The 11,787-nt window shown below is 42.5% G+C and overlaps 2 protein-coding genes across 4 annotated transcripts; both read right to left on the reverse strand.

Annotated features, from left to right (window-relative positions):
* Window positions 1-2,087: 2,087 nt before the first annotated feature.
* Window positions 2,088-3,196, reverse strand: LOC123091475 (proline-rich receptor-like protein kinase PERK2). The gene has a single exon (XM_044513004.1). The coding sequence runs from the start codon at window positions 2,889-2,891 to the stop codon at window positions 2,304-2,306; it is 588 nt and encodes a 195-aa protein (XP_044368939.1). The 5' UTR covers window positions 2,892-3,196; the 3' UTR covers window positions 2,088-2,303.
* Window positions 3,197-3,712: 516 nt separating this feature from the next.
* Window positions 3,713-10,218, reverse strand: LOC123091474 (two-component response regulator-like APRR3). Of its 3 annotated transcripts, none has more exons than XM_044513000.1 (8): window positions 9,908-10,218; window positions 9,640-9,801; window positions 6,592-6,722; window positions 6,173-6,286; window positions 5,718-5,874; window positions 5,171-5,603; window positions 4,198-4,978; window positions 3,713-4,065 (listed from the first exon to the last, which is right to left on the reverse strand). In XM_044513000.1, exons 1-8 carry the CDS (start codon window positions 10,092-10,094, stop codon window positions 3,952-3,954), a joined length of 2,079 nt encoding a protein of 692 aa, XP_044368935.1. In that variant the 5' UTR covers window positions 10,095-10,218; the 3' UTR covers window positions 3,713-3,951. The 3 variants fall into 3 exon arrangements, with proteins under 3 accessions (XP_044368935.1, XP_044368936.1, XP_044368937.1); XM_044513001.1 differs by having other exon boundaries at window positions 9,640-9,811; window positions 9,908-10,187; XM_044513002.1 differs by lacking the exons at window positions 9,640-9,801; window positions 9,908-10,218 and adding an exon at window positions 7,527-7,545.
* Between the last annotated feature and the right edge of the window lie 1,569 nt (window positions 10,219-11,787).

The following is an 11,787-nucleotide window of genomic DNA, read 5'->3' on the forward strand; positions in this document are numbered from 1 at the left end:
AAGATCCATTTAGACAATGAGAAGCCGGAAATAAGATATTGGGACCCAAGGTTCCATATTTAAGAGCCATTGGATCCACCAAACACAATTGGTTGGGATTCAAGAATATTTTTTGATATCTCCAAGGTGTCAAACATCTTCTCCTAATCTTTCAATTTCAGATAAATTTGGAGACCAATATCATTGGATATACTGATTAGGTCCCATTGTCGGGTCCACTATGAGGTCATAGACAAGCTTTGTGTTCCTACTAGTTGTGATAGCCATGCCATAAAAGTCTTCGAAACAAATCTTAAAGGCTACATCCACCAATCATTCTAAAGTAAAAGACATCATTTGTAATATTGTCGCTTTACTCCCTCCATCCATGGATAAGTGTACATATAGAAATTTTAGGACAGATTATGCAGTGGAGTAAAAAATGCATTGGGAAGGTCCAAGCCACCATCTCTCTCCTCTTTAGTTACTCCACTGCAATGAGCTAAGTGCATGTAGAAAGTGAGGATACCATGTGTTGAATGTTATTGGTCTTGATTACCATGTGATGACTGATGAGAGAGAAACAATTTTTCTAGATCTACTTTAAAGTGCATTGGAAAGATAGAAGTACACTCTTTTGTGTAAAGAAGTTAAATGCCAAACATACACTTATTCGTGGAGTGAGAAAGTACATAATGATAAACCACGTACAGCATTGGTTCTTTTGAATCATTAACCGCTATCTACAAAATAATGTTGCTTATGTTGCCCAGATGCAAATAAGTTACGTAGTAAGCAATATCTCTATATCGTCCATCTTGTAATTCAAATAATGCGACATAGCTGATTTTTTCAGGAAGGCTTTACCAGCTTTTACATTTCAAGAAAATGTTCATGGAATTGGTATGCGACGACTTTGAAGTTTGCAAGAATCATGGGAAATATCTTACTGAACTTTTCTTGTTTAAAGCATCCTATTACACTCTTTTCCTCTTTATGAGTTTACTTTACAGGTTCTCATCAAGATTTTTAATGAGGTTATATCAACATGAGATCATTTGTCATACTCCCTCCATTCCTTAATGTAAGGTGTATAATTTTTGGCACGGTGACCAAGGCACATAATTTTACACAATTTTGGACGAAACTAACTTTGGCTAAATCAATGATTAGCGGCAAGTAAGTCATTTAGACTTGGAAAGGAAGAGATACACGCAATTGGGGGAAAGATACTTTCCTTTTCTTCTCTATAATGAGAGATAGATGCAATTAGAGGAGAGATTCTTTCCTTTTTATGGAGGGCTAAAGACGGAATTAAAAGAAAGAAAGAAACGCACCTTACATTGTGAAAAAAAATCGACAAACATAGACCTTATATAAAGGAACGGAGGGAGTATTTTCTAGTTTCCCTCATACGGCATAACTATTGTCCTCTAAACTCCATGGGTTTCTCATATTAAGTTAAAAGAGACAATAGCCATTGTATGTTCTATCATTTTCTTCTTATTTTCTTATTGAGTTTGAAGGAGTTTTAACGAAATGTCGCACCACAAAGTTTTTAGAGGAGCCTTGATTTCGCACAATGATGTTTATAAAGATAGCATAGACTAGGGGCGAGAGTGTGGTCATGGCTTAATTAAGCCATGTGTTAATTAATTATAATCTCCCCTGTCCCTATTCATTATGCATGTTTTTTTTTTTGCGAATGCACTATGCAACGATTCACTCGGTTCATTCCAGTTCCAGGCCATCGTGTTCGTATGATGCTGCATCCCCTTTAGGCCTATCATCTATACTCGAGAAGGACATTCAGGGCGCCGGGAAGGGCAGGGGCAGCCATGGATGATTTTCTCCATCATAGTCAAACATATCAAATTTTGGTAGTCTGATGGCATGTTGTAGTATCCGAACAATGTAGCATCGTTTACGTTGTTGCATGGGTTTGTAAGAATTTGAGATATGCTAATTGAGGTGTTCGATTGTGAGATTGGAGTTTTGAGGCTTGATCGGTTAGTGTCCGCGGACGCGAGAGCGTTTGAGGGGTCGGATTTCCAAAGTCCGGCTGTAGATGCTCTAAAGGGACTAATTAGGACCAAAATAAACAGTACTGTATGCACTTGTAATAGTTAATAATCAGCAGTACCATTACACCAGGAACGAATTACTAGACAGAGTTACAACAAAAAAAAGGAATTACTAGACAGTGGAAGTGCTGGTAGCTTCTGAATCTGACGAGGGAAAGGGAAAGGAAGTGACAGTAGTGTACTATAAACACACGAAGAGTTCACCGGAATGGGCACGGCGACGCAACGGAGCCCAACACCTCACCTCCAAAAGGTGACGGCGGGCAGGAGCAGCGCGACGATGACGACGGCGTAGACGCTTGACGCGCCGCGGCTCCTGCTGCCCCCCGAGAGGTAGAAGTAGTAGTACGGGTTCGCCGAGGACGACGGCGGGGACGGCGGCGACGAGACGTGCGAGGACGGAGCCGAGGGAGAGGAAGACGACGAAGACCCGCCGCTGCTCTTCGGTGGAGTCGGCGACGGCGTGGACGGGGGCGGCTCAGTCGACGATGACGACGGGGGCGGCGGGAGCAGCAGAGTCAGATATGGCGGTGGGGGCGTGGACAGCGGGAGGATCGACGTCGATGGCGAGGGAGGCGACGGTGTTGACGGTGACAATGACGGCGAGGGAGACGGTGTTGACGATGACGATGACGGGGAAGGAGGAGCTGGCGGCGGCGACGTGCACACCGTGGGGCACGTCCCGCACTCGCTGATGCACAGCAGGCTCGCCTCCGGCCCTCCCGCCGCCGGCTGGCCCTGATCACCTCCGGCGACAGCCAGCTGGGCACCACAACACGCCACCAGGACGATCACCGCCACCATCGCCACCGCTCTTGGTCCCTCCATTGCCACCCTGACAGACTGCTCTCATGAGCTTGCTTGGTGCCGGTGGGGGAATGAGATTCCTGCGATCGGCTGCCTGTGGGCCGGAGCTGCCGATTTATAAGCCAAGAAGTGCAGTGCAGGAGAAGATGTGCGAAACTTCAGGTGCAAGCTGGGAGAGAATATGAGAAGCAGGGTGTAAAGAGAAGATGCTCCTCTCCTGGATTGGCACCAAACAAGTGATCCGTCTCAAGAAATCGGCCACCGTAATATATGTTTGTGACTGATACCTTGTCTCATGGAGCTCAAAAGTGCTAGGAAACTTTTGTAAGATAAGAGTGCCAGGGTTGGTAGATTGAGAAGTGCATGTGTAATGGTTTGCAGAGTGCAAGGCAGGTAAAGCATCTGCAGAAGCCTGGTTGGTTGGAGAAAGAACTCGGGTGAGTTGCTACTCTATTATGGCCTCAAAAGGTTCCGCAGCAGTTCCACAGGAAACTGTTGAATTACAGCAAGAACTGGGAAAAGGATAACCCGCCTTTCAAACAGGGGTTTGAGATGAAAGGAAAAATGTTGGCAGGATGTCCTTCAATCATCTTACATAGAGGAGGAAATACAGCTAAGGGAAAGCATAATTACATTGGGCATGCTCATGTGAGGAAGCAAGGCTTACTGACTACTCCCTCCGTCCGGAAATACTTGTCATCAAAATGAATAAAAGGGGATGTATCTAGATGTATTTTAGTTCTAGATACATCTTTTTTTTTGTCCATTTTGATGACAAGTATTTTCGGACGGAGGGAGTATAATCTAGAGCTACTGTAAGGATGTAACACACCACAAACATGTGACGGAAAATCTGAATATCTGCATTGATTTCCTATCCCCCCAGAGGATTTTCAATTCGACACTCTTTACAGGCAAACCATGTCAATAAACAACCGACAATGGAGTACACGGAACACTTGTACAAAAGGCTAACCCTGGAAGGAAAACTTTTGCCAGCCTTTCACTCTTACCAGTTATACTTTAAACGCCCCTCCCTCGGCTGGGAAGCAAAGTATCAAAAGTACAGTCATGGACATCACTAGTCTGTTTCCGCATCTTCTGTTGTTGTAGCTGACTTGAGTTTTTGGCTCACAAACTGCCCTTTGATTCTTGGTCTTTGCTCCGCAAGCTTCTTCCTGCTGTGATATCTGACCTGTAGAGCGAAAGGTAAACAGATAAAAGGGAATAACTGTAAGAAAAACCAAGTGTTTGCGGAAAAGAATATATAAGTGCGCATACATGATTTGTGAATTTGAAGACTATTTAGGTTTGTCAAACAGAATACCTTCTTCTCGAAGCATCTATCTTTCCTTTTCATGCGGAATTTCATCAAGGCAGCTTCACGACGAGACCGATCACTATCCAGTCCGTTGTAACCAAAGTTCTGGATGCCACTCTCGTTGCCGCTTTCTGGGGCAATTATTGTGTTGGTGTTTGTATCAGTTTCACCGCTCACAGTCCATCCACGGATATCCTGGCTACAACTAGCAGTCTGGTTATTGCGCTCTGCATGAGCTCTCAACAAGTCAATAGGTTCTCCTGATTCTTGGAGAATTTGTCTTGAATGATGCAACCGCTGATTTTCTTCTAGCTGTCTGTGTTCATCAATCTCTGACGGTTTACCAAGATTTTGATGGTAACTAGAATGATATGCATGCTGAATTCCCATCTGGTTGATGCCAGATGGATCACATTGCATAAAAGGAGGCTGTGTGTAGTATATCGGTGGCATAATTGCACTGTACTGGTACGGTATAGCAGCACCAACAGAAAGTGGAACAGGTATAAAGCCATACGGAGGATGACCGAAATTGTCCTTTCTAGGGGAGGAACTGCTTGTGCCAGCATCTTCTCTTGCACTGCTTGAAGACGGGATGGCAGGACCCACTGTGCAACTGTCCAAAGGAGCCTGAGCTTGCATTGTAATCTTGCATGTATTGTGTTCATGTGAGGGCAAAGTTCCACTAGACTGAACATTCTTGTCATAAACAGATTCTTGATGAGTTAAGTGGACAGAGGGAAGAGACAGTTGCTTAGCTGATGGCTCTATTCTTTTATTACCATACCTGTCATGTTGCAAAGCATGTGAGAGCATGCATAATAGAACTAACCAGTGTTGCTCAGGGTATATGTGCAAGCAATTGCTAATATCAACCTCAGGGTCTAAAATATGAAAACAGTGTTCTCAATGAAATAAATGACCATTCCAAGCCAAAATTATTTGGATCAAAATTTAAAAATAATGAACATGTAACTACCTTGAAAAGGCTGAAGAATTTGAGTGATTAAAATTATCCTTATCCCTCAGTTCTTGGTTCACATGACCATCAGAACGTTGTTGCTTTCCTAAGTTGACATCCAGCAAGTGAGAGGGGCAAGACTGGGGATGGCCGATCGCAGCACCCTTTGAATTTTCATGAAGGGTATTTTCCATGACAGGCTTGACAGCGTTATTCTTTGTGACTGGAGATTTGCATTTTTTGCTAGTTGTTGGTTGGCCAGTAGCCATTAGATCTTTGCCAGGATCACTTGGACGACATGAACTTGCATCAGCAATCCTCATAGCGTTGTCCATTATCTGTCCAGCAACCTTTGCAGAAGTAATGCCATGAAGATACTTGGAAAACACATTCTTCTCAGCTGAAAACACTTGCAGCTTACTGGTGCCGCATGCATTTCCACTTGGAGCATCTACACAACACCAGGTAAAATCACACTTATTAGATGTGCAATTTACACACTAGATGGCCAATAAACCGAGCACAAGAACATCAAATAACAGAGAAGCATATGTAGGTTTCATACCATCAGTACCCTTTAATGCAAGTGCCTTTGTGTTCATTCTATCAAAAGGCCCATTCTGAATTTTTAGTTCTCTGGATGAGCTTGCCCCATTATGTGTCGCAATCTCCGGTAATTTCTCAACACTCTCAATTTCAGTCTCCCTTTTGCTTCCAGAGCTCTGATAATCATGTCAGAAGCATGTCCATAGGATTTTAGGTGCAGAAGAAGGCCAATAATTAAAAAGAGTAACCAGAACTTTAAAGATCAGTTATGATAAACTAAGGTTTCAGTAAAAAGTGCTGGCTACAGTTAACTGGTAGTGACAAAAACAAAAAGACATAAAAAAACAGTGTCATTGTTTGCTTCAGATTTCAATTTCACTTGCTTGGTATTATCAACCTGAGTTAGAAGTGCCATTCTAGTCATACTTTGATATCAGTTAGACAAATAAGGTATAAGCCAGCTCAGTTACTCACCTGAGCATCACTTTCCTCGTCGCTGTTTTCTCCTGTCTTTGACCCGATACCAGAATTCACACTTATATGGTTGCTGGCTGCATTGTTTTCTGATGCATTTAATTGGCTATTCATCTGAAATGGAATGTGCAAGGCCTAGTTACACCTCAGAAAGCTAGGATAAACAAAAAATATTCCTATTTGCTAAAAGCTTATACAACTGCATCAACAATATAGCACTCGTTATCTTGCACAACCAAATCAGTGCACATTACACAGTTGATAATATTTTCAAGGAAAATGCATTAAAAAAGTATCCAGAAATGACTAACAGATGTAGAACAAATAGTACAATTGAAGAAGGCTACCCTATCATCCATTCCCCATAACACAGGCTGCAAAATAAAACATTCGGAAAGACTTCCTGAATGAGGACTTACCGAGTGCCGCCTCCACACATGTTGCCATAAGTTACGCAACTCATTCTTCCTCACTGGCTTCACGAGGAAGTCCACTGCCCCATTCTGCATGCACTTTAGCACTGTGCCAATGGAATCTTGGGATGACATCACTGCACAGATAACCAATGAAGTGAATATCGAGTCCAAGAGAATTCTAATTTAAGACATCTCATGTTACACACTTCGTTACTAACGTCAGCAATACGTCCATCACTCCGCTATGCCACCTGGCTGCTTACGTGTTTGTCGTATTAGGGGCAAAGTGATTGCATTCCCCTGAATGCACTCATCACATAGTGTGTAGCAGGACCATGCATTTTTCACATGTAGCGCTTAGAGACGTTTTTGTTATTTTAGTATAGATACATAGCATCTACTCCCTCCGTCCCATAATATAATACGTTTTTTGACGCTTCAAAAAACGTCTTACATTATGGGACGGAGGGAGTATTTATGTATATCCATAGCATCATATATAATAATCACTTAGCATCTTAGCAACGATGTGATTGCTCTCTTCCCGCTATTTCGAACATGCGAACTGAACTACTATTAATTTAATTTCCAAAATTAGCAACCTTTTTTTCTGGAAACTTGAGGTCTTCATTTATAGTCAGTTACGCACACTATGAAATAGTATGGTTCCTCAATTAAACTACCTAATTAGGACCTTAAAATATCCATTTACCTATTAAAACTGCACCAATGTAAAGTTAGACCTTCAATCTCAATCAAACATATTTTTAACGTCAAATCGCTTAAAAAGTAGCCATAACTACCATTACAATTTTGCCAACAAACTTGCTCCGAACCCATAAACTGCACCAATATTAAGCTGCCAATTTATTCATCAAGAGATACCGCACAAGACAAATCTGTTAAAAAGAGTCAGAAACACAACACTTGGAGCATACCCATAGCGATACTCGAATGGAATCCGACAACGACAACGGTAATTCAGTTACAACTGAGAGCAGAGACGGACACCGACTAACGGGACCGAAGCAGACCCCCAAATCCATTTGAATTTAGTTCCAAATATCCAGGAGCAGTACCATATGTGACCATAGACAAAAAAAAATCAGCCTACCACAGTTAAGCAATTAGCATTAAAAAGATATACATTTATAGGCAGTTGGCACACTATGAAATAATATGGTTCCTCAATTAAGCTACTCCGATCCATAATAAGTGTACTTCTTAAAAGTGTACCACAAAATATCCATTTACCTATTAAAAGTGTACCCATGTAAAGTTAGACCTTCAATCCCACTCAAACATATTTTTAACATCAATTCGCTTAGGCTAGCCATAGTGGTGGTATCTTAGCTAGTATCATGCACTCGGGACTAGTAAACATGCCGATGTGGCAAACAATTAAGAAAGAGAGAGAGGGTTAGAGTAACATAGGTAGATACAGTATCATAATAAATGCTATGTTACTACGTGTCATGCATGGCAATAAATAAGATCATATATGATACTAATCTAGTATACTATGCACTATGAAGGTAGTATCATACACTACTCCCTCTTTCTCAGTTTACAGGGTGTGCGCGTACCCCTAGATCTCAATTTGACCAACCTAATACAAGTCATATATTACAAAAAATATAACAATATAAACTTCAGATGTTCTATTTTCAAAAGGTATAATTATTGTGTTATATAGATTATATTAGCTATGGACAGGGGTGCGTGGAAGCTTGCTATCCATGTGCCAGAGCCATGAGTTGGTTGCGAGATCTTATGGGTTTCACCTCTAGCCTACCCCAACTTGTTTGGGACTAAAGGCTTTGTTGTTGTTGTTGTTGTTGATAAAATTGGCAACCTAGGTATACGCGCAGGACTTGTAAACTGAAACGGAGGGAGTAGTATCATATGCATGATACTAGTATATGATATTCCCAGCCTTACAAAGTACTCATAACTACCATTGTCATTCTGCCAAAAAACTTGCTCTGATCCCATAAATTGCACCAAAATTAAGCTGGCAATTTATTAATCAAGAGATACCGCACAAGACAAATCTGTTAAAAAGATTCAGAAACACAACACGTGAAGCATACCCATAACGATACTCGAGGTGAACCGACAATGACAACGGTGATTCAGTTACAACTGAGAGCAGAGACAGACACTAACTAAAAGTAGCCGACATGGGACTAAAGCAGATCGCCAAATCCATATGAACTTAGCTCCAATTATCCAGGAGCAGTACCATATGTGACCATATAGACAACAAAAGAAAATCAGCCAACCACAATTAAGCAATTAGCATAATAAAATATCCATTTATAGGCAGTTGCGCACATTATGAAATAGTATGGTTCCTCAATTAAGCTACTCCCTCCGATCCGTAATAAGTGTCGTGGTTTTAGTTCAAATTTGAAGTAAAACCACGACACTTATTATGGATTGGAGGGGGTACCTAATTAGGACCTTAAAATATCCATTTTACCTATTAAAAGTGTACCCGTGTAAAGTTAGACCTTCAATCCCAATCAAACATATTTTTAACGACAATTCGCTTAAAAAGTACTCATAACTACCATTGTCATTCTGCCAAAAAACTTGCTCTGATCCCCTAAATTGCACCAAAATTAAGCTGCCAATTTATTCATCAAGAGATACCGCACAGGACAAATCTATTAAAAAGATTCAGAAACACGACACGTGGAGCATACCCATAGCGATACTCGAGCAGAATCCGACAACGACAACGGTAATCCAGTTACAACTGAGAGCAGAGACAGACACTGACTAGTGGTAGCCGGCACCGGACTAAAGCAGATCGCCAAATCCATTTGAATTCAGTTCCAGTTATCCAGGAGCAGTACCATAGGCACGCACAAAAATCAGCCTACCACAGTTAAGCAATTAGCATATAAAAATAGCGCTGAATCCCCTGCTTAAAGCAGCTGCTAGATAGCGAAATCGAGTACGTTTGCCAGATCGTCCTGAGCCTTACGCCACTGATGATAATTCAAGCTGATATGAAGCGTTAGTCGGACGCCGGCGTCTTACTTATAACGGGGATGTTCTTGCACTCGTCAGCCGCGACGATCCTGGAGAGCAGGTCGATTCCGGAGAGCGTGGGCATGTTGACCTCCGTGAGCACGAGGTCGAAGGCGTACGCGCGGCCCCGCATGACCTCCCAAGCCTTCATCCCGTCCGCCACCGCCGCCACTGGCGTCACCTCCCGAGAAGAAACACAGCCCAATTCAGCAGCGGGAAAATCGGCTGGCCGCGCGAGCGCGAGCGCGGCTAAGCTAGAAGAAGGAAGTTGGCTCACCGCGGTACCCGCACTTGCGGAGGAGCGCGGTGACGACCTGGCGGGTGGAGTCGTCGTGCTCGACGAGGAGCACCCGGAGCGAGCGGCGCGGCAGGATCTCGTCCCAGCGGATCACCCCGCGCGCCGCCCCTCCTCCGGCCCCCGCCGCCGCGGCCGCCGGCTCCCCGGCGTCGGCGTCGGGGGACATCTCGTCGTCGCCGTCCGTCGGGAGAGGAGAGGGGGAGAGGGGAACTGATGAAAATATCTGCAGCCCTGCGTGCCACGTCACGCGGCGGGTGGGGGGAGAGAGGATCGAAGGCACGGGTGGAAATGGGCCAGATAATACCCACGAGCGCTGGCAGATATTTTTCTCCTCCTCCACTGCTCCGGTTTGTTTTCGGTTGGGTGCTTTTTTGGGGTGGAGTGTCGTGTGGGTGAAACCTGAAGTGTTTTGGGCGTGATATTTCTGCTGCGATTTTGGCTGTCATTTTTTCACGGGGATATTTTTGCCGTGAGCTGGTGGCCTCTCGTTTTTGGGGGGCTCGGCCCCGAGTATTTTAGTGGCTGCTGGCTGGTCTCGGACGCCACTTGTGGAAAGTGCCATCGAAGAAGAACAGACAGATGGGCACGAGGAACGGTGGAAAGATCACGACTCAAAAAAAAAGAGGAAAGATCTACTAGGAGTGTCATCCATCCATACATGACAGACGTTGCGTTTCTTTACGGACAAGTCTTCCAAGAACTACGTAGTACAGTTGGCCGGCCGGTTTTTTATACGTAAATAAAGTTGAGCTGAAATTCTGAGCAACCACATTATCCTCTTTAATTCCGGTTTCCAATATTTCAGTTTTCATATCCGGAGACATGAATTGCCCCATTTTGTGATGTGATCCAACTCCATATGAATTCCCTTTACGTCAACTGAAAACGTGGTTTCTATTTGCACGATGAATTAGCTACACGACTCCACACCACACAAAAAACTCATCACGCCGCATGAAGAAAATCAACCCGAGAGGTTATTTCGGTGTGGATGGGCATCTACCTCAGTGGAAAAGAACGCGGTTGTGCACCTTGGCAAACCCAAGTTCGAATCATGTGGGATGGAAGTTATTTTATGCATTAAAACTTGATGTCCCACACCTTCTTAATTGTGCGGCTCCTCTCTCATTGCTCTAGTTATTTCAATATTCCTAATAAGTTAGCTTGGAAGAATGGAGATATGACATTTTAAATCCACTTACCACAATTAAACCAGCTCTGTATGCACATGCCACTTGGCCTCGTCTTCATCGCAACTCAATAAATTGGTGCTATGAGATAAAAGAGTTATAAACATGAAATATCTCACTAAATACACATAAGACTTGCTCGTGTATGCTTGTGTGCTCTATGAGATAGATGAAGCATGCCCTCATAATTTCATCACCTTTTTATTCTTACATTGACACCACTATGATTTGGTACAACATGAATAAAAATAGGTTTATTCATGTGTTTATGTGGCATGTTTGTGTGAACCATCGCTAGTTCAATACTTGTGGATTGTAACAACTAACATCACAAAATTCTAAATTTTGAATGATAACTATTCAAATAGGATTAAATAAAAAATATTTGTGTTGTTTGAGCTTAGTTAGCTCTGACTAGGATTTGAAGCCTTTGAATTTTATTTGGTTTTCATTTGGACATTAAAAATATTTGGGAATTATTTAGAACCCTAAATTAATTTTTATGGAATATTATAATGCCCCAAATAGAGTTTATAAAAGTATTATATGTATTTTATTTAATATTTGGGCTGGAAATATTCTTTTGATGCTCTTAATATTATATTGTATTTTTGTAGAATTTTCCAAATTGAAATAAATTGATTTTCAAATCTAATTATTTTTAAAATA

This window comes from Triticum aestivum, chromosome 4B (assembly GCF_018294505.1).
Source record: "Triticum aestivum cultivar Chinese Spring chromosome 4B, IWGSC CS RefSeq v2.1, whole genome shotgun sequence".
In the NCBI taxonomy this organism is placed as follows: domain Eukaryota; kingdom Viridiplantae; phylum Streptophyta; class Magnoliopsida; order Poales; family Poaceae; genus Triticum; species Triticum aestivum.

Bases quoted from the DNA above. Each gene is read 5' to 3' on its own strand.
- LOC123091475 (XM_044513004.1), bottom strand. From the start codon at position 2,891: ATGGAGGGACCAAGAGCGGTGGCGATGGTGGCGGTGATCGTCCTGGTG.
- LOC123091474 (XM_044513000.1), bottom strand. From the start codon at position 10,094: ATGTCCCCCGACGCCGACGCCGGGGAGCCGGCGGCCGCGGCGGCGGGG. The intron at 6,287-6,591 runs GTAAGTCCTCAT...ATTCCATTTCAG, and splicing joins ATGTGTGGAGGCGGCACTCG to ATGAATAGCCAATTAAATGC. The intron at 5,604-5,717 runs GTATGAAACCTA...GGTGTTGTGTAG, and splicing joins TGCATTAAAGGGTACTGATG to ATGCTCCAAGTGGAAATGCA.